The 24,282-nt window shown below is 36.9% G+C and overlaps 1 protein-coding gene across 2 annotated transcripts in view; it reads left to right on the top strand.

Moving 5' to 3' along the window:
* Nucleotides 1-24,282, top strand: part of GRM8 (glutamate metabotropic receptor 8) — a 349,602-nt gene that overhangs the window by 58,842 nt on the left and 266,478 nt on the right. For both annotated transcript variants that reach the window (XM_031046301.2, XM_005146095.4), the window contains exon 2: nt 2,511-2,727. In XM_031046301.2, the coding sequence (XP_030902161.2) occupies nt 2,511-2,727 (217 nt within the window). The remainder of the gene's footprint in view (nt 1-2,510; nt 2,728-24,282) is intronic.

Here is a 24,282-nt window from a genome sequence, read left to right as displayed (position 1 = left end):
TTCCAGGTGGGAGATCTGCAATTTCAGGGAGAAAAGCCTTGAATGTGAAGTGCTGTCTATAAAGAATGTATACTAAAAGAAATCAGGAGAATTTTACTTGTGCCATCGCATGAACCCTATTTCTCAAAACTTAGGTGTGGCTTGCTATTTAGAGTGTCTTTCTCCATACTTTTACATGGCATATTGTTCTTTTATGCTAGTAAAAAATTGGCATAAGTTATAAACCAGTGGTGAATTAACACTACTAGGTGTGCCCAATGATTTCAGGGTATATTGGGTTTAGACTATGTTTTCCTTCCATTGCTATTAGTAATAACTCTAGGGAAGAAGCTGAACTACAAAGAGGTGAAAAGTAGTAAAATAGCTTCTTCTCTTTGTGTTTTCCAAGGTCCCCAAAAATGATATTCACAGTACATAAAATATCTCTATTGATCTGAAACATTTCATTGTTGTGGTTCAGCCAACAGCTCTCCTACAAACACATATCTAGGATTTGTTATTCATCTCATGCCTGAAGAGAAACAGGAGCTGTGAATGTTAATGGATACAACCCTGTGTTCTAGGCTTCAAGATTTTCAATGACAAAGTATTTGGCTACAATATCTCTTCCTGGTGTTGATTTTATGAAGATTATTGATAAAATAACTTTCAGCAAAGCGACAGTGCCATGGTATTTGTGAAATGGCACACCAAGGAGCAAAATGAGTAAAATCACTTAGGCTGTCTTTATTCTTTTCCATCTGGAAAAATACAACTGGTTTAGAGAGTAATAGGGTAAATTTAGAAAGGGAATGGTATGTGCTCTAACTGTGCATAATTTTGTTATATCAAGCCAAAATCTCTTGTCTGTAAAGAGATAAAGATGTTTCAAACATTTTCTGAAAGAAAGGGATCTGTACAAGGTAAGTTTTGTAAGTACAATTTATCCATTATTTTTATGTGGTGGATCTTTGCTATGTTAGAAATACTGATTTCCATGAGATATAACCTTTAGCTGCTTTTTCTGTGATCCTCCCTTTCCTTTTTTCTGTTCTCTTTGGTTGTTATTATTATAACATTTTAGATTATTTATTCTGAGACATTTCCATGAGTAGAAAATATCTTGAAGAAGGATATAGCCAAGATATATAACAGTTTATTTTATTTGCTTCTGACTGAGAAAGGATTTTGCCATCCCTTAGGCTATAAGCTGTTTTTCAGGCTGTAAAAGTCTATGTTGTCTTTGCAGGCATGTTTAACGACCAGACTCTTTGAATCCCTTATATTTACTTCAAATCCTTTTTTTTTTTTTTTTAGTTTGTGCTGATGAGGAAGCACTGTACAGCACTTAAAAATTTCAAACCTTCTACTACAGCATGTAATACAAGAGTGAGCATTTACCAGACACCTGTTATCTGGGACTGCTAAATTCACCTCTAAACAGAATCAGTTTAGGAATTCTGTTCTGACTACTTTTTTGAAGGCTATGTTATATTTTGTAAAACGTGTATTAAACACATATTGTTAATCTGGATTACAAATGCAAGGCAATATTTAGAGTATCTTTCATTTCAGGCTAGTGACTATTTCATCAGTTTTACTATTTTGAATGAGAAAATCATTTGCCTTTTAAATTAGCATAAATGTTAATTCAACTTTCTTGTACCAAAATACTCTTCAGAATAATTGAAATAATTGAATATTGCGTACAGACAGTTTCTTCTGGACATTGCCAAATCATTTATTTAATAGAAGAGTTACTAGAAAATCACCTTGGGTTGTTTTTTTTTTTCTTTCCCCCAAAATAATAATTTATTTTTAAAATGTGTTTAAGTTATTTAGTGGTTGCAGTTTTGGTTTATTTGTTTCTACTAAGAATATGGAAGTGTTTTCTTCAAAGATTGCCATCCTTTCTCTTTCTCTATGTGTATACTGTACATATATTTTTTTAGATGCTTCAGATAGCTTTCAATATTCACTACATAGTCTCCATATTAAATCATGTAATAGCATATTAAAACTGGAAAATGAAAAATCTATGACAGAGAAAGCTTGAAAAATTAGGAATAAAATGGGAAAGCACATATGCATGTACATAAATAAACAAAGCAATGAAATGGAAATAATCTATGTTTTACTCATCAAAATTATTTGTAGCACTTTTAAGAATCACAGTTATCAAAACTGACCTTTTAATCTTCTGTAGTAATAGTAAGAACTCCTCCTTTTTTCCTTTTTTTTTTCTTCATCTTTTCTTATCAGAGCCAGGATCAAAAAAGAAGTTGTTACACTTACATGTCAAGAATCATGACATCTGAAGAAAAGCAGAATGCATTATTTCTTGGTGAGAGTGTTATACAATAAGACTTGACTGACATTTTACAAAATTTGAGCTGCTTTCTGATCAGTTGATTTAATTAAAACAAGATATTCATTTCTGTGTATAATCTATTTTAAGACTTTCAAACATACAAGTATATAGTGTAAAATGATATAAGACTGGCTTGAATGATTTGTCATTCTATTTGCAGATACCTCAAATCAGCTATGCATCTACAGCTCCAGAACTGAGCGATAACACCAGGTATGACTTCTTCTCTCGGGTGGTTCCACCAGACTCCTACCAAGCACAGGCCATGGTTGACATTGTGACAGCCCTTGGGTGGAACTACGTCTCAACGCTGGCTTCTGAAGGCAACTATGGAGAGAGTGGCGTAGAGGCATTCACCCAGATCTCCAGAGAAATTGGTGAGTGTATGTTTATCAGATTTTGTACTTACTGCTGCTAGGTTACGGAATATCTCTGACCTCTGCTAGGCCTACTCAATGCAATCAGAACACCTGCAGGCGTGTTACCTGGACTCAAGTGGAGGCATTTATAGATGACTTTGCTCCTCACAGGTCTGCCAGGGTGACAGTTCTGGCAGCAAGTTAAGAAAAGCTCCCAAGAGAGGCAAAAAATTTATGTCTCTTGCCCTTTTCGGAAAGGGGGAGTTCCTTGGTGAGTTAGGTGCAAAAAGCAAACAACAGCTGAATTACAGGAGATGTGATTAATTTAGTTTAGAAAAATCACAATCTACTGAGACCTCATTTTCCATGTTCCAGCACTGATAAACCTGGGGTTTTTAATTTTGATGAATTTGAAATACAGAAAAAAACCAACAAAAACCAAACAAAACCTAAACTGTGAAGTACAAAGACTGTTTTCCTTCAGGATGAAATGTGCTATATAAATACAGGCATTATTATGAGAAGTATATTTAAGTCCCTTTGATCTTCTTCCCCTCCATTATCGTAGTTATTTCTAGCCTGAAAAAAAATGTCTATTTCTCAAGAATAATAGGTTTTGGACACCAAGGAATAAGATGATGAGTAGCAGGCAGTTCAAAAGAGGGCAGAATCGGTCTTTCTCCAACTACAGTGTTAAATGACACAAAATAATGTCCTTTAAACAAATAATAATTGCAAACAGCCTTCCTGTCCTTCCTCAGAAACCTGGGTTAATCTACTGGACTTGGCTTTCAGGGTACGTGTGTATGAATTCTGGTTCTTTCAAGTCAGTTTGAGTGCATGTGTGTTTCAGGTACTTATGCTTGAACTGTAAACATTTCTGATTGCTCCCAACAGTTTGGCATTAAGACAAACTCACAGTGATTTATGCTATTAAGGAACTGGTGTATATAACATGCTCAATTAGTTAACTAGTAAATATTCTGTTTCTAGCTTCTAATCAATACTGTCAGTTCCTAGACATCCATCCCATCCATGTCTTCATGGGAGAGCCAAGGCTGACTGCAATACAATGGTTTGATATAGACTTAGCAAAAGCGTGAATAATTTTCTGCACTTCATATCTAAAAGAGACATTTTATCTATTGTGTCAAATACAGCAGCAAATAGATTGGTTGCCCCAGCTTTATAGCTGGATGAGAAGTTCTTGGTGTCTTGTCTCCTGAATTCTGTAGTATTTTCTCATCTGTCGCATACAATATTCTTCTGAATTTATTTGAGAATTGTGATCTAGGTGAAAACACCACAAGCTGGATGCAGTTCTATTTAGAACACTTTGCTCGGAGAGTAATTAGCAATGGTTTCTGCTTAAAAGGATGAATGTGTTATGTGGTATTAGGCAGGTGTTTATGCTGGATCAGGTACTAGATAATATTTTCATGTTTGGTCCAAACGGACTTGGAATGAAGGCTATGTTTGTAAAATCTGGGGGTGATTTCAAGCTATGAAGGACTAGGAGTGTATTGGAAGACCTTGTTAGAGTCCAAAACTGAAGATATGCTCTGAAAAAATAATATGCAATTTGAGAGAAATGCAAGACATTGCGCTTCCACAAGAACTTGTACAATGAAGAATACAGAAAGACTGGTCAGAAATTAGTCTTTCAAAAAAATGATCTGACCATGATAGCAAATTATAACCTACTTATATTCCTCCTGAACCGGCAGACAGGCATACCATCTGTAAAGTAATGTGAGTAATCCTCCAAATTGTCTGGCAGTTGTGAAACCTCATTTTGACTAGGTACAGGATTTGACCCTCACTTTGCAAAAGGTGAGAGACTCTGCAAGCAAGAACAAAGACTATCACAAAACTTGAAAATGTGGTCTGTGAGGAGTGACTGAGCAAGGTGGTTGGTTAGCCTGAAGAAGAGGTGACAAAGAAGTGAAGGTGGTGGAAAATGATGTCTTCAAATAGACAAATGGCTTTTACAGGCAGGTAGAGGACCATTTGTTCATCCAAATGCAGTGTATATGAACAGAAGTAACAGAATTAATCTCTAGCATGATTCCATTTAGATTCGTAGAAAGCCCCTTTAACAGTTAAAGCATTAAAGCATTAGACCAGCTTGCTTGAGGACATTCTGGAGCCTCCACTGCTGAGGATCTGGGAGAACGCATTAGACAAACACCTTCCCAGGGATTATGTAAGTGTACTTAGTTTTTCCTTGGGGCTGGGAGGTTGATCAGATGATTTCTTAATGTCTCTTCCATCCTGATTCTATTATTCACTGTCCTCAGACTTCAACCGGGACTCTAGGACTGGAATCCCTTTTAAAATGAAAAGTTTGAACAGGATCTAGTTAGGAGGCCTGAGACTATAGAGATTAGGTAGGTTTATAAAAATCACCACATGGTGTAAGTTTGCACAAACCAGCAAAACTTACCAGCTTTATGTTAATAAACTAAGAGAATCTAGTGAGGACATTGCTCCCCTTGTACTGTTGGCACACAGATGTATAGGACAGCTCAGCTCCTGAGCTCTTCATATCCTGTGATAAGTAACCAACAACTGGAATTTAAGTTAATGGGAAGATAAGCATAATGCATGGCAATAAATTTGAGGAAAGGGTGTGAGAGGAATTGATATATCCATTTCCAAGGGAAGCTCAGCATGTGAGAGGACATGTGAGATAGTAGTTTTGAAAATACAAATAGGAAAGCTTCTTTACTTGTTTTTAAGTTTTCTCTAGCCAGCTAAGAAAGAGGTATTTTAAAATATTTTTGAAATAGAGATTAATTTCATGTGTTTATAATTTCAGGTGCTTATTTGTCATGAGCTTCACTCTGTCTCTAATTTCCAGTTTGATTGACCCTGTGTTCAGCTCCTATTTCTTGATCAGTAACAGGAGCAGAAAGGAAAGAACAGGCTTCCAAATGAAATGTGGAATACTGAAAAGGTCAAAGTGGTGCCACCCTGACATGTCACAGAATATATTACATATCAAAATCTGCTCTCATTTTAATGACAAAGATCCTGTCTGGGAAACAGCATAGCTGGAAATTAAATATTTTACATGACAATGATTGTAAAGAGAATAGGGAATGGTACTTATTCCAATGCATTCTTCCATGCATTATTGTTTGAAGACAATGATTAAATTTATAGATTTTTCTACTCCCATTACAAAGTTAATCAATGATATCACTATAACAATTTTGCATCACAATCAAATAATTTTGGTACATTGGCCAAAGGAATGAATTCATACAAAATTAAGAGTTTAAGCATTAAACTGTGAGAAACTTGACTTACTGAGAGAAACTAAAAAGGGGAAAAGAGCAAGCACATTTTACTAAGTTCTCGTTAAACTGTCATGCTGAATATTGCTCTTCTATTTACTTTGCTGTTAATGTGTTTGACAAAATAAATGTGGGAAAGTTTCTAATCCTACTTTCTTCTGATGGCTCATTCCTCCTGCTACTATATACCTGATGAAATTAACATCAGAGAAAGTAATGGGATCCTTTTTACTGCTTTTCAGAATACAAAACCATTTGGTTCAGAATAATCTCTTTAGGGTCAGAATACTTGGTCAGGTAGTGCAATTATTTGTACTGGAAAATGTAATAAATTCACGAATAATATATGAAACGCTGTGTGACAGATTTTATCCCCACTAGTATTCGATGAAAAAATGACAAAAGTGCTAAGGGGTACTCCCAGTGAAAAGCTTTAGAAACTAGAAGAGGAGGTACATATGATACAGACATAGAACTGTAGCTGATCATTAAGGATAGGTGAGGAAATTCAGCATTGCCCCTTTTTGCTTTTAAGTTGATATTGCATGTCTTGCCAGAAGTGTAAAGAAGATATTGAAGTGGATTTAGAACCAGAGTTTTGACTAAGCCAAAATGACGTAACTTTGTAGCAGCTTTACTTCAGAAGAGAATGGTGTACTTAATATCAGCATGTATGTTTGAATGTTTTTTCTTTTTAGAAATGGGGTTTTGTAGCTTTACCTGCGTCCTTTATCCAACTGCATTGTTGTTAACAGCATTTCTCTGAGAAGGGACCACAGTTACTTTATGATCCTCCATAATATTCTTACTATTACAGTCACATTGATAACTACATACATATTTATGATGAATACATATACTGAATTAATGCTACACTAAAAAGCTTTAAATAAGCTTTATTTAAATTGTTTTAGACTTAGCTAGCTGTATTTTGTTTACATAAAGAATGTACTTTGACATTTCTTTGATGCAGTTCTTAGGTCATCTTTGTGTTTTGTCATTTTTTTTATCTCTGTTTTTCTCAGCTTACTGGAATACTTCTTACCTTTAATATCTTTTGGACTTCTAAAACTTTTAATGGATAAAGTGAAAGATTAGTAGAAGGTGGGGAGGGAGGATTGAGGCAGAAAATACAATTTAAGAATGTGTAACCTGTCCTCTTCACTTTGAATATTCATTGATAACTTAGAAATAAATAAGATAGATTGCTGTTGAGATTAATTTACATGTACTGCAGTAATCTTTGTACACCTTTAATATAAAGTTAAAACTTTTTATATATTGGTAAATAAGCTGATGAATAGATTTTCTTTACCTCCCCGTGATGTTATTTAAGATAGTCTTGCAATGTGAAGACTGAAGAAATACAGTATGTGAAGTGTTACGTTTTTCCTAGAGATATTTCCACTTTAAGGACTGCTTTCTAGCTTAACAAATTAATTTGCATAGCTAATAATATTCTAACATACCCTGAAAAAAGGGAAGCAGTTTAATTCAATTTGGAGTTTTACTTTTATATTTATGCACCTGAACTCTATTGATAACACTGTATTTCAAGCTTCAACTTGTAATTGATAATAACACTATATAACTGGCTGCAGGAGCTTGAAAATAATGTTTGAAAAATTATAAAATCAAATGATAGGTGTGTTAATACTGCACATGCTTGAAAATTATTTCATCAGGTTTTGATATTTGTACCAATTAGTACCAGATAAAGAATAGTGTAGTTTTTAGGGATTTATAATGAAGGTCCATTTTAATTTCTCTCAGTGATGCTATTCAATATGATATTCATCAGCATCTTTTATATGTCTATTTTTCCTTCTATAGTTTTAGGGAGGTCTTTTGGAGCAGTAAACATGCTACCCTAGTATATTCTCTGACCCTCCAGTGGTTGGAAGAGGGACTTATCTCTAATAGCTCTTAGGGAGTTTCTTCTTCAGTCAGTTATTCGAGGCACTTTTTAAACCTCCTGTAGAAAGCTCACTAGCTACAGTGAAGAGAATAAAAAAAAAGGGGCAGAAAGGTTGTGTAGAACTGGGTTATGTATCTGCCCTAAAGAATCTGTACCATACAGTGGATTGTACTGACAGAAGTTACATGGGCACCCTTGCCTCCTTAACCAACACAGATTCACTGATGAATCATAGAATCATAGAATAGTTAGGGTTGAAAAGGACCTTAAGATCGTCTAGTTCCAAACCCCTGCCATGGGCAGGGACACCTCACACTAAACCATATCACCCAAGGCTTCATCCAATCTGGCCTTGAACACTGCCAGGGATGGAGCATTCACCACCTCCCTGGGCAACCCATTCCAGCACCTCACCCTAACAATAAAGAATTTCTTCCTTATATCCAGTCTAAACCTCTGCTGTTTAAGTTTCAACCCATTACCCCTGGTTCTGTCACTACAGTCCCTAACGAATAGTCCGTCACCAGCATCCTGGTAGGCCCCCTTCAGATACTGGAAGGCTGCTATGAGGTCTCCACGCAGCCTTCTCTTCTCCAGGCTAAACAGCCCCAACTTGCGCAGCCTGTCTTCATACGGGAGGTGCTCCAGTCCCCTGATCATCCTTGTGGCCCCTCCTCTGGACTTGTTCCAACAGTTCCATGTCCTTTTTATGTTGAGGCCACCAGAACTGCACACAATACTCCAAGTGAGGTCTCCTGAGAGCAGAGTAGAGGGGTAGGATCACCTCCTTGAACTGCTGGTCACGTTTCTTTTGATGCAGCCCAGAATACGGTTGGCTTTCTGGGCTGTGAGTACACACTGAAGCCGGCTCATGTTCATTTTCTCATCGACCAACACCCCCAAGTGCTTCTCCGCAGGGCTGATCTGAATTTCTTTTCTGCCCAACCTGTAGCTGTGCCTGGGATTGCTCTGACCCAGGTGTAGGTCCTTGCACTTGGCATGGTTAAACTTCATGAGGTTGGCATCAGCCCACCTCACAAGTATGTCAAGGTCCCTCTGGATGGCATTCCTTCCCTCTAGCGTATCAACAGAACCACACAGTTTGGTGTCATCGGCAAACTTGCTGAGGGCACACTCAATCCCACTGTCCATGTCACTGACAAAGATGTTAAACAAGACTGGTCCCAACACCGATATCTGAGTGACACCACTCGTTACTGGTCTCCAGCTGGACATTGAACCATTGACCACAACTCTTTGAGTGCGACCATCCAGCCAGTTCTTTATCCACCAAGTGGTCCTCCTATCAAATTGATGACACTCCAACTTAGAGTTGCCTAGCATGCCTTCCAAGAGAATCTGCTCCCAGATTTTGCCAGGCACAGAGGTGAGACTGACTGATCTGTAATTCCCTGGGTCATCCATTTTTCCCTTCTTGAAAATGGGGGTTATATTTCCCTTTTTCCAGTCATCAGGAACTTCACCTGTCTGCCATGATTTTTCAAATATGATGGCCAGTGGCTTTGCAACTTCATTCGCCAGCTCCTTCAGGACCCGCGGATGGATTTCATCAGGTCCCATGGACTTGTGTACATTCAGGTTCTTATGATGGTCTCGAACCAGATCCTCTCCTACAGTGGGCCCAAGGTCTAGATATTCACAGTCCCTGTGTCCGTCTTCCAAGGCTTGGATGGTGTGGTTGATGAGTTTGAAAGAGTTGTATTCTGTTCAGATTTGTCGTCTTTGTGGCCAATTCAAGCAGTAATATCCCTCAGAGGGATACTTTTAGGCACTATGACCAAAAGATATCAGAAACTTACGAAGCAGCATAAGTAATTTACAGACAACATAATTTTTTCATGGATTGTGTAAGCAATGTTATCACATATGTGAAATCACCATTATACTTTAATACTTATACAGTGAACCGAGTAGTTATGAGAGTTGGCAAAGAGGGTCCCAAGGAGCCTTTGGTATGGAGCTAGGGCTAAATACCATCCCTATGCTACAAGGTATATGCTTGTATGTGAAACACTTCATCTTGTTCCCCTACTTGTACAAATTATTTTCATTCCACGGGAGACAAATTGCAGTTTGATTCTGAGAGAAGTCCTGGCTAAGAAATAGGGACTTCTGTATGTGCTTGAAACTGAAAGAAGTCAGTGAATACTTCCCTTAGTCTTGTGGGCTTTAGCAAAGGATGAAGTGCTCAGGAAGATTGTCTCTGAGGCTGCCAACAAGGCTCAGAATAGGAAGACTTCACACTTCCTGTTTTTTTCCCACTGATATTTATTGTCTCATGCCAGTTGGGGTGTGAACTGTGGTCAAGACTGAATTCATTAGCTATTTTTATGTGGTACAGTTACCAAATAGCTGTGATATTTAATCTCTTTGGAGTCTGAAGCCGATTTCATTTTGCTTATAGCAGTCAGCTCCTGGAGAGCTGAGACAAATAAGCTCTTTAGAGCAAGGGCCAATATGTTTTCTCAGTGATGCCTACTGCTGAGAATTTAGAACATTTAGAAAACTCTGAAAAATAAATGTTAAAAGCTCATTATGATGTGGAGGACCTTTACATGTATACTCACATATTTAACTTACCTCTATAAGTACTATAGAAGTCATTGGACAATATGACTGGTTTTGTTTTTTTTTTCTCTAATTCATGTGAACACAAGATGTTTGCATTGCACGAACACAAAATCGAAAAATGCTAAGAATGTCCAGGAAACAAAGTTGTATTTTGGCAGTGCTTTTAGTGCAGCGGCTTGTTGGTAAAACCTTTTACCTTAATCATAGAATCATAGAATAGTTAGGATTGGAAAGGACCTCAAGATCATCTAGTTCCAAACCCCTGCCATGGGCAGGGACACCTCACACTAAACCATATCACCCAAGGCTTCATCCAATCTGGCCTTGAACACTGCCAGGGATGGAGCATTCACAACCTCCCTGGGCAACCCATTCCAGTACCTCACCACCCTAACAGTAAAGAATTTCTTCCTTATATCCAGTCTAAACCTCTGCTGTTTACGTTTCAACCCATTACCCCTGGTTCTGTCACTACAGTCACTAACGAATAGTCCGTCACCAGCATCCTGGTAGGCCCCCTTCAGATACTGGAAGGCTGCTATGAGGTCTCCACGCAGCCTTCTCTTCTCCAGGCTAAACAGCCCCAACTTGCGCAGCCTGTCTTCATACGGGAGGTGCTCCAGTCCCCTGATCATCCTTGTGGCCCCTCCTCTGGACTTGTTCCAACAGTTCCATGTCCTTTTTATGTTGAGGCCACCAGAACTGCACACAATACTCCAAGTGAGGTCTCCTGAGAGCAGAGTAGAAGGGCAGGATCACCTCTTTTGACCTGCTGAAGTCCCCCATGAGTACAAGGGCCTGAAAGTGTGAGGCTTTTCCTGTTTGTCTGTAGAGTTCTTCATCCACAGGTTCCTCTTGATCAGGTGGTCTGTAACATATCCCCACAGTAATATGTTAATCATAACATCTTGTTCAAGATTTTTAAATGCAAAAATGCAAAAACCAAAAAAGTAAACACATTAATGTTAATTTTTAGAAAGCAATCTTACTAGATTAAGAACACACTTTTGTTGAAATATAGAGTGTAGTGTTCATAATGAATATGCATTTTCATTAGATGATTGCACCAAATTTAGGTATTGCTGCTTAAACTGTAGTCTGTCTGTGCTTGAGAACTCTACGATTACAAGGGTGATTTCTGGACATATAAATTGTATTAAAATTTCTGAAATAAAAGGTAAGATAAATGCATAGGTACTAGCTTGCTATCAGATCATTGTGATGACAGAAATGAAATTTCTCAAGTGCTGCTGTTCAGTAAATTAGTATCTATTGCTGTTGAACCTGTAGCTTCAATTAGTTTCTGTGACTCGTTTTCTAGAAAGAGTCTCAGAGCAAATGATTCACACATAATATAAGAAACTTCTGTGAAAGCAAACTTCGGAAACATCTGAATCAAAATTTAGCTATTTTAGTTGCTTATGACAAAATTTCACACAACTGCATTAGCAGGAATTGGATTTTAACAGAGTTAATCCCAGTGGGCATTCTTGTCATACTTGAAAGTATTTGTAAACGAGATACTGGAAGGGAAAGCATCAAGGACATGCAATATGGTTTCAAGTCTGAATCAGACTGCCCATGTTTGGTATTTGCATTACGATTTTGCTGTGGTAAAAGACAGAAGAGACCTATGTGAAAAACTTTGACAGTTTATTTTCCATGGCAGTTGTGCTTAACTTGTTCAACACCCTCACCCCCAAAACCTCTCAATAATAAGTCCCAGAAGCTTCACAGATTCTGCAGGGAGTTAAATTTTTTCCTCCTTTATCAAGAACTAAGAGCTCCTTTGCTATTTATTTATTTATTTTATAAGTGTCTGTTATCGTCACTTCTTTCACAGCCGTAGGCTTGTTTTTACACAAGATTCAGCATGGCCCCTTTTGTATTGCAGTGGCATGAATGATTGTTGCAATTCCAGCTGGAATTGGGGATCAAATATTCAGACCACAGCATAGTCTCGATCAGACACTGCGTGAACCTTGCCAACATAACATTTAATGTTTTTGTTTTGTGTTTTTTGTTTTGTTTTGTTTTTTCCCCCACCAGTATGCATAGACATTTGTAAGGAAAACCTATATTTAAGGGCACTGTCTGAGCAAAGGTGACAGGAAGGAGCATAGTGACATGGCCTTGAGCTCTATTTGCATGTTCTTTTTTGTTAACATTTCAAAGGTTTCACAGCATTTGAATTGTAGTCTTGGCTGTGCTTCACTGCTCTAGAGTCAGTATTCTCATTCCCATTAAGAAGTTGCACCTGGTGAAAAAAAGTTCCTGGCTCTTGAGTTTACTGAGAAAATTGCATTTTTCTGTCTATATGTCTTTCTCTCTTCAAACAGTTTCTAGTAGTTTTAACTGTTTAGTATTTTTGCAGCTTTTTTTTTTTTTTTTTTTTTTTTTTACCTGGAGAACTGTACCTCTTAAAATCACATACGAGAAATGTCTCATTATTGAATATTAACAATATACTTAGTATCAGCTCTTTCATGATCTGTGGCTGCAGTTTAAATAATGAAGCACTGGAACTGTCAGACTGAATCAGATACTGCCTGTCCATATCTTGTCTCCAGTGGTGGCCTCAATTATATGGAAGAGAAAGATACCAAAATCTTACTGAACAGTGATTGGCAGAATCACCTATCAAGGAGTGTTTTGTAATCCCAGTTATTTAGTGGGTGATGCTCAGATTTCCTGAAGCATGTAAATTTATATCCATTATAATGTCTTCTTGTTATCAGTTTAACCTCACTTATTGACTGTCCTCCTATTTTCATGCTAAAAATGGTATGCAGGAGAGTTCAGCTAACCTCCTTTGTAGCATGCCTTCTTTCTATCTTAACTCTGGAGTAGAGGATATGAAGTAATTGCAGTTTAATAGTTTTTATTGTCAGTTTCTGGATCCCTTATTTAATTTATATCTCTGTTAAGCTGTGTAGCCATGACTGAACACTCCAAGTAAACCTCACTATTGATTTATATAGTGTCATTGTAATCTCATTTTTATTCTCAGTCCCATTTTTTATACATCCTGACAAACGGTAAGCTTTTTCTGTTGGCTGCTGGGTAGCAAGCAAATTATTTCCAAAAGCTATCTGTACTGACATTCAAGGTTTATTAACAAATGGCTACAGCTGATTTAGAACTCAATGATGTGTGTGAACAATTCTAGGTATTCCTGCCAGCGTGTACTCCCTTGCATTTGTCAGTAGTCAATATTTTTCTATGATAAACCCATTTATCTAGCTTTGTGAATACTCTGTCTCTTCTCTCTGCTCATTTATTTCAAATCATTTTATACCATCTTCAAAGTTTCAAATCTTTCGTCTCGATACTCCCTTGCTCTTTTTTTTGAGGAGCACTGTGTTATACAGACAAAGTCCCAGGTTTGTCTACAAATAAATACAAGTATAGGTATGTCTAGAGCATGCATTTATTATCCTTTTCCAGTGCGGAATTTTGACTGTTTCTTTCTATTTGATGTTTTCAATCCTTAGGAGTCCCTTTACTCCCCTTTCTCCTAACTCTTGCCTATTGACCCCAAGTTCCTAAAGTCTTTCAGTCTTCTAAAAACTCTATTATGAATTTTAATATTCTATGCACAAAGCTAATATATCTGTTTTGGTAGTAACTACTGTTACTTTCTGTATAAGTATTAATAATAACAGAATGTAGAGATTTGAACATATTTTATAAATGTATCTTTGCCCTGGGTTCAGCAGTTCCTCCTTCTTAGTAGCTGGTGCAGTGCTGTGTTTTTGACTTTCAGCCTAGGAACAGCATTGATAGCATCAATGTTTTTAGTTGCTGCTTAGTAATGTTTTGTCTGACGGAGGGCTTACTGAGTCTCATGCTCTGCCAGGGAGGAGGGGAAGCTGGGATGAAACAGAGACAGGACACCGGACCCAAACTAGCCAAAGAGGTATTCCATACCACAGCACGTCATGCCCAGGATGTAAACTGAGTTGTTACCTGGAAGGACTACTTCACTGCTGGGTCAGGCTAGGTACTGATCAGCAGGTAGTATTATATTCTCTTCCCTTGTTATTTTCCTTATCATTATTATTATTGGTGGCAGCAGCAGTGGTTTGTGTTACAGCTTAGTTACTGGACTGCTCTTATCTCAACCCATGGGAGTTACATTCTTTCAATTCTCCTCCCCATCCCTCCTTGAGCGGGGGGAGGAAGAACTGGGGAGAGTGAGTGAGCGAGACTGCATGGCTGACTGAGTTTAAACCATGACAATCTTGTATAACTGTATCTCTCCTGAATGCATTTATTCTACAAGATGCTAAAACTCATGTATTTCATTATTACATAGGATCATACTATGTGTTATTGAGCCAATAGTTCTGGTAGTTTGAGGTGAAGGTTAGTAACTTCCAACAGGTGCTAAGTTGAATTCTTGTTTTCATCTGACTGTAAGTGAAGTCACTGACTCTGTCACATAGAAAACCCATGTAATAGAGAACTAAAGGCTTTCAAATATTAGCTTAGCACTAAGTGAAAATTGGAATTTCTCTTTCTTTAGAACTTTTGACAACTAATTTTATTATGAATTGAGACAGAGGGAAATTGCATTACATTTTTCGTACAAATTTTTGCATTACAGTTGAGCTAAAGCATATTTTGTTTATATTTCATTATAATGTCATTTTTAAAAATCAGTAAAATGAAACAGAAAAATGAGTTTCATCTTATGGCTTTGAAATTATGCCTTCTGATATTAAAAAGAAAAAATATTGAATACAACTGAAACTCTGTTTTCAATATTTTCATCAATTTTGGCTAAATAATAATGTCTGTAAAAAAATTAAAATAAATTGTCATGCTGCCCAAGAACCAGCTTTTTGTCCTTCCTTACCCCAAAGTCTGTTACTAAATGGAGGGTATACATACGTACATGACATATGGTCTACTTTTCTGGGCAGTTCTGCTGAGATCAAGGGAGCTGTTAGAGCAGATAGTGTTGGTTCTTTGTTTTGTTTTGTTTATTTTTTCTTTTTCTCTGAAGAAAAAGCAAAGCAAGAAAATAATTATACATAACATGATCTGTGACTTTATGCACATTCTGTTATATACTGTACTATGGCATATATGACTATACCCTCAATATGAGGATATATATAAGTTCTTTCCAACCCTATTCTATGATATACGTAGTCAAGTCTCTCAGTCTGTTGTAGCTTCATGGCAGATGTTTTAAGACTAAGAAAACTTGTTAGGAGTTACCCAACTTAGCATTATGATTGTTTTTTTAAGTGTCTAAGACTTAAAAAAGATAGTTTAAATAAAAACAAAATCAATCCCTGCCCTACTAAAGAAATGACCACTATCATTCTTCCTTTATAAGATGGTAAATTTCAGTGTATTCTAGCCATTACCAATAGGATCTTCACTTTTTGTTATATTTATGACTTCTACTTTTTCTAATCTTTCCTCTCCCCAACCACCAATAAAGAAGTATCCAAGATCTGCTTGAGAAACAACAGTGTGCAGTTGTCACTGTTATTTTTAATATGCTATGCTAATACAAAATACTTGAGCTTTGCTCAACTGCGTGATGTAGAAGAGTTGAACGAGTTGAATGTTACAATGCTGAAAATGTTCTAACAACATTGCAAGCTAAGAATGTTTGATTGGAAATGTCAAAGTGACATTCTCATCTTCTTTTTATTATTTTCTTTCTTGTGTTGAAGGGCAGGGGGCCATATTGTGCTCTGAGTCACAGTAAAAACATGTTTGCTTTTAAACTTGCACTGAGATACCTGAGCAGTAACAGCTCTCTCTTGAATGCTTGCATGAGTCTGCATATTTTCAGACAGAGGTAACCCTTTTAGTCATCCACAAGTCATTCCTTTGGTTCTGTTACCTAATGAACTGCCCACAGAACTCCAAAGAATCCTGTTCAAAGATCAGAGTATTCAGAAAAATTACTATTACTCATTTCAGAAAAAGAACATAGGTGTATGTGTATGCTTCACTAATGGTTGGAAAGACTCCTACAGTGATTTTTTTTTCTGTTAGAAATGCATAACTTTTATGCAAATTACAAGCTGTGATGCCAACACTTTAAAATGAGATGGCAGAAATACGCATATTATGAAACCTTACAGATTATAAAAAGATTGTTTATTTCTTTTACTAGAAAACTGCTTCTCATGTCAAAGCTCTGTCCTCTCAAGGATTTTCGATGGCAGGAATAGTGTTGTTTGTTCCTCTACTTTTTAGCATTTCTTCAGTATACAATGATTACTGGATTTTATTACTTTTTAGCAAAAACTGAAACAGAACTAATTGTTTTAAAAGATTAAATTCTTACAAAAATACCAGTCTCTTTCTTTAACGTTGTTAATTAAAGCAGGATATTTTGACTAGATGATTAATCAAAAGGATGAGTTACAAAACAATACCCTTGAGCAGCAGAGGTGTCATGCAGATAAATCCCTATGTGCTGCTGTCACTGTATGCATCCAGAAAGCTTTCTGCCATGTACGTCCTGAGCATAATATACAACAGTTTTCAGTAATACTGTGTACCCTTCATATGCCTCCATAAGTCAGCTTCTCCTTGAGCTGCTTACCAAAATGCTATGATTGGTCACAGAGGGGGGAACAAAATTTCAGAAGCTCTGTAAACTCAAGAGCAAGGCAGTTGTAGATTTCCAAACTGAGAAATGACCCCATGGAAGGACATGTACGTATGGAATTTGTAAATATCTGGGAAAGGAAGGACTAAGAAAAACAAAGCTACCCCAATACCTCAATAATTCCTGCAAACATTTTTGCTGGTGGTGTTTAACGGATCCATGACAATTGAAGGATGTCATTATCCTATGGATGTAAATGCTCTCTAAATTAAGAACAACCACACCTGTTCTCAGTAGTACCAAGTGAAGATCTGCTTCTTTCAAAAATGGGAATAAAAAATCTGAACTAAATTTGCAGTAAAGTTTACTTTTGTAGGCATTCTGATTTTCCTCTTTTTGTTCTTTATTTTGAGGGTGGGTGTCTCTGTGTTTATCTTCTGCATAGCCCACTCCCTTTAAAACAGCATGAACATCCCAGGACATCTGTGAGTCTCTAATCTTGGAGAGAATTACATCTTATTGAGCTTCACCAGTGCTACCCAGGATGCTGAAACACATAGAGGCAGCTTTCCTGAAAAGGCCTCAGAAGGATGAAAGGTATCATACATCCTAGGAAATAAAATAACCTCTATTTTTTTGTGGTAGAATTAGAGACTGTATAACTCAAGAGAGCCTGCCCAGATCTTCAGCACTGTTCTTGTTGCATATAATAATTTTTTAGAATTTCCCATGGGTGATGGGGATAAAGCACAAATCCATAAACCAGAGACCCTATTCACTGCTGTGTTGATACTAGCCAGAAGAGGGCAGTACTTTATGTAAACTCTAACAGGTGCAGATTTTGCTAGCATATTGGATGTGCTGTGAGATGTATTACATTTGCTAAGGCCAGTAAATTGAGCGATACGATTATAAGTTTTTACCCAAAATGTTAATGCACTTAATGAAGTGCATATAATCACAATGCTCAATTTATAAGAATTGTCGAACCTCATAATTGCTTCCATTATATTATAGTTTATGGATTAAATCCTTTCAGCCCTTATTCAGTAGCTAGAAATATGTTCAATTTCAGTTAAATTAATTGGTTAATGTTATTTTTTCCATAATAATTTGATTTGCAAAATATGATGTCTCTTTCACAGAATTAAGATGTTAAAGTCAACCTGAAGATATTCTTTCTGTTGCTAAACCAGATGCAAAATGTGTGATTCTTTTTTCCCCCCCTTTCAGTTAAGTGCAGTTTGGTTTAAAAATAAATGGTAACCTACAGAATGGTATCAGTGGCACAAGTTTTTACAGACTTATGTATGAACCTCTTATTGAAGTTAATGGGCTCTTCATGATTAAATCTGTTCCCTGTTTTGATTTTTTAGTTAATCAGACATATATGTGTTAGCAGTGATATCTGTATGGAGGCTGTTAAAGTCATGGGACTCAGAAGATAATTTTTTTCTCATGTGGACCTTGGTAGAGTATGAAAGTAGTGGTGGTGGTGAGATTTCAAGTGATGGTGGTGAGATTTCAAGTGATGGTGTGTGTTTAGTTCAGGTGCATAATGAGTAATGGCTGTTTTTCACAGTAATGCCCATGAAATTATAAGATTCATTAACTAAGGGCAGTTTATTTGGAATTGTCTCAGATTTTTTTTGTCTTTCTGTGATAAACAAAGGAGAGAGTTATCTGAAAGAAGGACATTTGGATATGTTCAAGAAATGTGTTAGTGATGGAAGACCATCAGTTCCCATATGTGCACTTGCCACAGGCACTGCAAGCTTGTGATAAGCCCCTCTGGGTTACTTGCACCTCAGGTGCCTCCCAGGATGAGTGGTGAAAGGCATTCAAGGGCTTCTGTGGTGGATAGAGAGCTGCCTTCTGTTTCCTTCTAAATAACTCTTTTTACTCATTTGTTATTTCAGTTGTTATACAGGCACAGAAAAGCTTGTGCAAGGGAGAGATTACGTACAGGCTTAAAAGGTAAAATACATCGTGTACAAATAATTTGTTTTCCTAGTCAAATTACAGAGTCTGTACTGAGAATACTGGGAAAATGAGAAATGAAAGAAGGGGAAGAAAGAACATAAACAACAAGGAAAAATGCTAAGTGGTTTTCTTCTGTTATCTATTATCAGCCTTTAGCTTACATTATGTTCAGCTTAATAAAGTACTTTACAAAATATGGTTATGTTTTCTTAGGGAGTGATTCTTTAGCCAAGTGTAATGTTTTGCTGACCAGGGAACTAAGCCCCTGATTTCTGCCTCATGTGATGTAATTTATTAATGGAAAGGAAAGCAAAACAAGTTTCAAGAAAGAACTTTGGTCAGTTTATAAAAGGGACTGCTCAGTATGTTTGTTTGAAACCGTGTGGGATTTGAGTCAGAAACCAAGGTGATCTTTTCACATGCTGTGCTCTTCTTAGGCTTCGCTCAGTGTCTGGGGACAGAATGGTTGTGCAGGTTCGAAACATAAAAGCTGAGCTTGGGTTCCATATGCCCCATAATTAAATTAACTTTTTTTGTTCCCCAAGACCTGAGTTTTCCACTTCTTTCATATGGCATCCTGATTGATGACTCTGTAATTTCATTCTATCTAAAAGGATGTATTCAAATGAAATTGAAAGTCTTTAGTAAATGTTCCTTTTGATGAGGCACAAAATCCTTATGCTCTGTCTCACTCTGTCTTAACTAACAGAAATTAAACACATCCACAAATACTGTTTTTTCACTCCAGTTACAAAATATGATTTTCAAATACAACTAAGAATGCAGATTTTCTAGAACAGAGAGTGTATTCTATACTATGTCATGTTTTCAGTTAGAAAAGTTTCCTGCTGAAATAGTAGTTTTATGGATTAGAGGGCTGATCAGATTTCATCTCAGTGACTGCTTTTGTGGACTTTTGGTTAATTAGCTAAAGAACTAGAACATCAACAAAAAATAGGTCTATGTAATAACAAACATTCATCTCTGCAAGTGAGCTCAAATCTCAGTTATTGGTGCAAAAAAGCCTTTGTTGTCTCCAAGCTTCCCATTAGAGGTATTCCAGTTTTATGAGATCTTCACATTTCACTATTTTAGCAATCTATGCCGTGTGCAGTTGAGCATGATGAGTTTATACAGTGCTGTTACTTTTGCTTACCCAACATTATTAATTCTCCTTAGTCTTCTACAAGCTCTGAATTTCCCACTGTTCTAATTCATTCCTTTCCAGTCATGTGAATAGATTTTAGACAGTGAAGGAATACAAATAAGGCTGATGCCACTAACATCCAGCATGATGAGATACCAAGATTAGCCTCAGCCTTTCCTTGATTAATTTGCTTGATCAAGTTTTTATTCTTATTGAAATTATTGTTCACTGCTTACCAAATGGACAAGAAAGCATTCATTTCATTGTAGAGGCAGTGTGAGGGGATGGAGGGCCTGAACCTATAATTTATGTATTAAAGTAATCCTAGACCCACTGACTCATTCTCTGATGTCCTGTAGGAGTAAGAAAAGTGGACACAACAAACTGCTAAAATGGCATGTATTCAGCTATATTTTGCATTTAATGTAAATTCATTATAAAAATGGGTATCAGGTTTAACTTCTTTTTGATTGCTGGCGTCTAACAAGCAGAACACAGTTATCATAATAAAAGTGCTTTTGGAAGGCAGAAACAAAGCTCATATTTGTCCATCCTCAGCAGATTTATGAAAAGAAAACAAGTAAAGGTGTCTTGTGAACTTGCACTGTTTTTATACCTCAAGGCAGCTGCCAGTTTTGCTGTGGTGTTATTTACTTTTGATTTAGTTTTAGATGCAACATCCTGTGCTAGTTCTCCAAGAACTGAGTAATTCCTTCTTTTACAGAGTTTTGTTTCATTGTGTTGTGTTACTGAACTTAAGATGTGCATGCATATATATTTGTGGTGGCAGTGGAGAGTGGAATGATACTTGTATGAAAGTAGAGGCAGAGATCATAGTTGCAAAGCTGATGGCAAAGTACTAAGTGAAATGAAAGCATTACAGATGCTATATGCTACCAGGACATATCTGTGGTGGAAAAAAACCTTTAATTTCTCATGAACTTGCTAATGACAGTCTTTCACAGCTAGAAAATGGAAAAAAAAAAAAGAAAGCAAGAGATGCAATTTGTTGATGATAAAGAGGAATTAAGGATGAAGAATAGAGAATTAATTCTGTAGTATAAGATGCCAGAGTTGCATCCCTTCTATTGAGTTGTATCTCTTCCATCCTGTCAGAGGCCCAGATGGCCTTCCAGGTGTCCTTTTTCCCAGGGAGCTTAATTCTTAGACACCCAAGCTCATTACCCTGAAAGCTCCTGCTGAAGGCTTCTGGCTGTGAGCATGCCATATCCTGAACCCTATGGAAGCCCTCAGAGAAGCCTGAAACAGTGGGCATGATCAGGAGGCTGATTTACATCACCTGATTTCCATGGACATCATGTCCATCTCTCTTGCATGACAGTACAAGGCTCTTTTGCACCAGTGGATGGTGATTTTTTTCGAGATGTGTGAATGACCTTCCTAGGCTGGCTGCAACTGAAAATTACCTGACTGGCAGGGTGCTGTTACCTGCAGGGCTTTTGCAAGGGACTGTGCCACATGCACACACAGAGAAAGTGCAAGAATAAAAGTTATTTGGGGAAATTAGTTGAAGTGGTGCCTAGAAGTTTGGGATCTTTAAGGTTGAGGGTAGCAGATATGCAGGCTAAGATCCACATTTTCAGACAAAGAGAAAAACAATATTTGTAAGTCCAGAGTCTTATTTGCCAGAAAACAAAATACAATAACTTGAATGTACAAATTTACTTTTTTTTTACAGAGTTTCTTAAAAACAGCTGCTTTAAAACAGGTCATCTATTGTGAGTAAAGCCTTGTACCTGTGGTCAGTCCTTTGTTAATCTAGCAGCTCTTAATTTGATCACATAATGATTATATTCACAAGAATTTCTGTGACAAAAGAGACCCCCAGAGTATGGAGGATCATAGAATCATAGAATAATTAGGGTTGTAAAGGACCTTAAGATCATCTAGTTCCAACACCCTGCCATGCGCAGGGACACCTCACACTCAACTATGTCACTCAAGGCTCCATCCAGCCTTGCCCTGAGCACTGCCAGGGATGGCAGATTCACAACTTCCTTGGGTAATCCAGTCCAGTGCCTCACCATCCTCACAGTAAAGAATTTCTTCCTTATATCAAATCTAAACTTCCCCTGTTTAAGTTTCAACCCGTTACCCCTTGTCCTATCACTACAGTCCCTACCGAAGAGTCCCTTCACAGCATCCTTGTAGACCCCCAGCAAAGACAAGTTTCAGAGAAGATAGAAGTCTCTGACAGGATCAGGTAAACAGAGATTAAAAGAGAAGGTGTGTGTGAGAGAGTGATCGATTTGCTTTCTCATAGGAGGAATTAAACCTGTCCTTAATTTTTGCAGTAAATGGAATCAAAATAAATTCCTCTTTTTGGGTTTGGATCTGCTTAATTTCTTTCTTCTTTTCCTTATTTCTTTCACACCTCTCTCTCTTTTGTTGTAAACAGACTACATATTTCTATGAAAAATGGACATTGATTCTAATGGAGTGTTTTTAGATTTACGTATAGTAACAAAAAGCATCTCGCCAGCTCTGATGCAGGAGGGAGGTGTAATTAGGAGAATAAGATCTTCCTCTGCATTTTTTTGTTGACTGCCTAAATTCTCTATAGAGTGAATTTGAGTGGACTGAGAAGTCCCCAATTTTGACCCAGACATTAAAAATTTCAATCAGGCTTTGCCTAACTTAATCATCTCATTATCAGGATTGTATTTCATCCCCTGTGTATTCTATGCCAATTGAAGAACTCTTGTAAGAAAGAAATCAGTGAGTTTTTATCAATTATTTAATATTATGAAATGCAGACACAATTTTATTTAAGTAAAGGAATAATAAATGTCTGAATTTTTCTTGGAAGAGAGGTCAGGGAAATTTAATTATGATTAAAGTAATTATCCACAATTCACAAAACATAACAGCCTTAATGCAGCTGAATGGGGTCTAATCAAAGGTCCAGACAGCTCAAGTTTCTCTCTCTTGGGCAAAGGCATTTTGCAGAAAAAAAGCTAAAAAACAGGGTGTATGTGCAGAGTGATTCACCAGGATTTCCTAGACCACGGAGTATAGCTAGACCATTTGTTTAATAGCCATTTGATCAATCTGTGCTCCCTGAATTTATTAGATTTTTGTAGGAGTCCGAGAACAGATAAAAGGCTTTGGGATTTACTAAACTGCAGATCTCTTTGGTTGTAAACATTAAAGAAACAAAAAATTCTGTGAGAAAGGTCATAATATAGTCCTGTTAACTATGTCTTGGTATTTCATGGTTGAATTGGTTGAGAACTTTGATTAAAGTTTTATCTGTCGTTGGGGCATTTGAAGTGACTCTGTCCTGTCTGGATGCCGCGGTGCCTTGCAAAACTGAAATTAATTTTTCCCTCAGTGAGACCACTTAACTAGATCTTGTCTGTAATCAGCCTTGTGCTTTCACAAAAGATGAATGTACTTAATAAGCTTTTGGACCTCTATCTCTCTGTCAACTTTGGCAAAACTGTGCAAAAAGCTGTTAGACTTCATGCAATATATGAGGAAAAGGCTATATCCATCCACACAGAATATGATAGTATGATTGCATAAGTTTAGTTTAAGAAATAAAAAATAAAAATATCTGGAATGTGGAAAGTGTACCAAGAATATGGTCAAAAATTTATTTGAAGTGTTAAATGAATGGTCTCTTATTTACCCCCTGAAATTAAAGCTGTTTTAGTAAATACCATTTTTTTGTTGTTGTTGTTATGTTAGTGGGTTTTTTTTTCCTCTTAGAAAGTAACTATTTGAGATAAAAGAAAGAAAAAAAAAATTTCCACAATTAAATCCCCTGAAAAGAGAAAACTCAAGGAGTCAAATAAAGGATTTTAATTATGAATTATTTATATACTGTTTATAAGACACTGAAAATTATCAGTGCCTACATCTTTCATGCATGGCAATATTTACCTTCCCTATAGTATTTGTGGCATTCAGAACTCAGCGTGGCATACTGTAAATATCACAGTAACTGTAAGTACTGTGTGTGGTAAATGTCAAGATTTTAATTGCACTTACTAAGCCATAGTCTGCTCATTGCTTGTTT

The sequence above is a fragment of the Melopsittacus undulatus genome, chromosome 5 (assembly GCF_012275295.1).
Source record: "Melopsittacus undulatus isolate bMelUnd1 chromosome 5, bMelUnd1.mat.Z, whole genome shotgun sequence".
Taxonomy (NCBI): domain Eukaryota; kingdom Metazoa; phylum Chordata; class Aves; order Psittaciformes; family Psittaculidae; genus Melopsittacus; species Melopsittacus undulatus.
The sequence above is the reverse complement of the archived record's forward strand: the minus strand, read 5'-3'. Positions and strand labels throughout refer to the sequence as shown.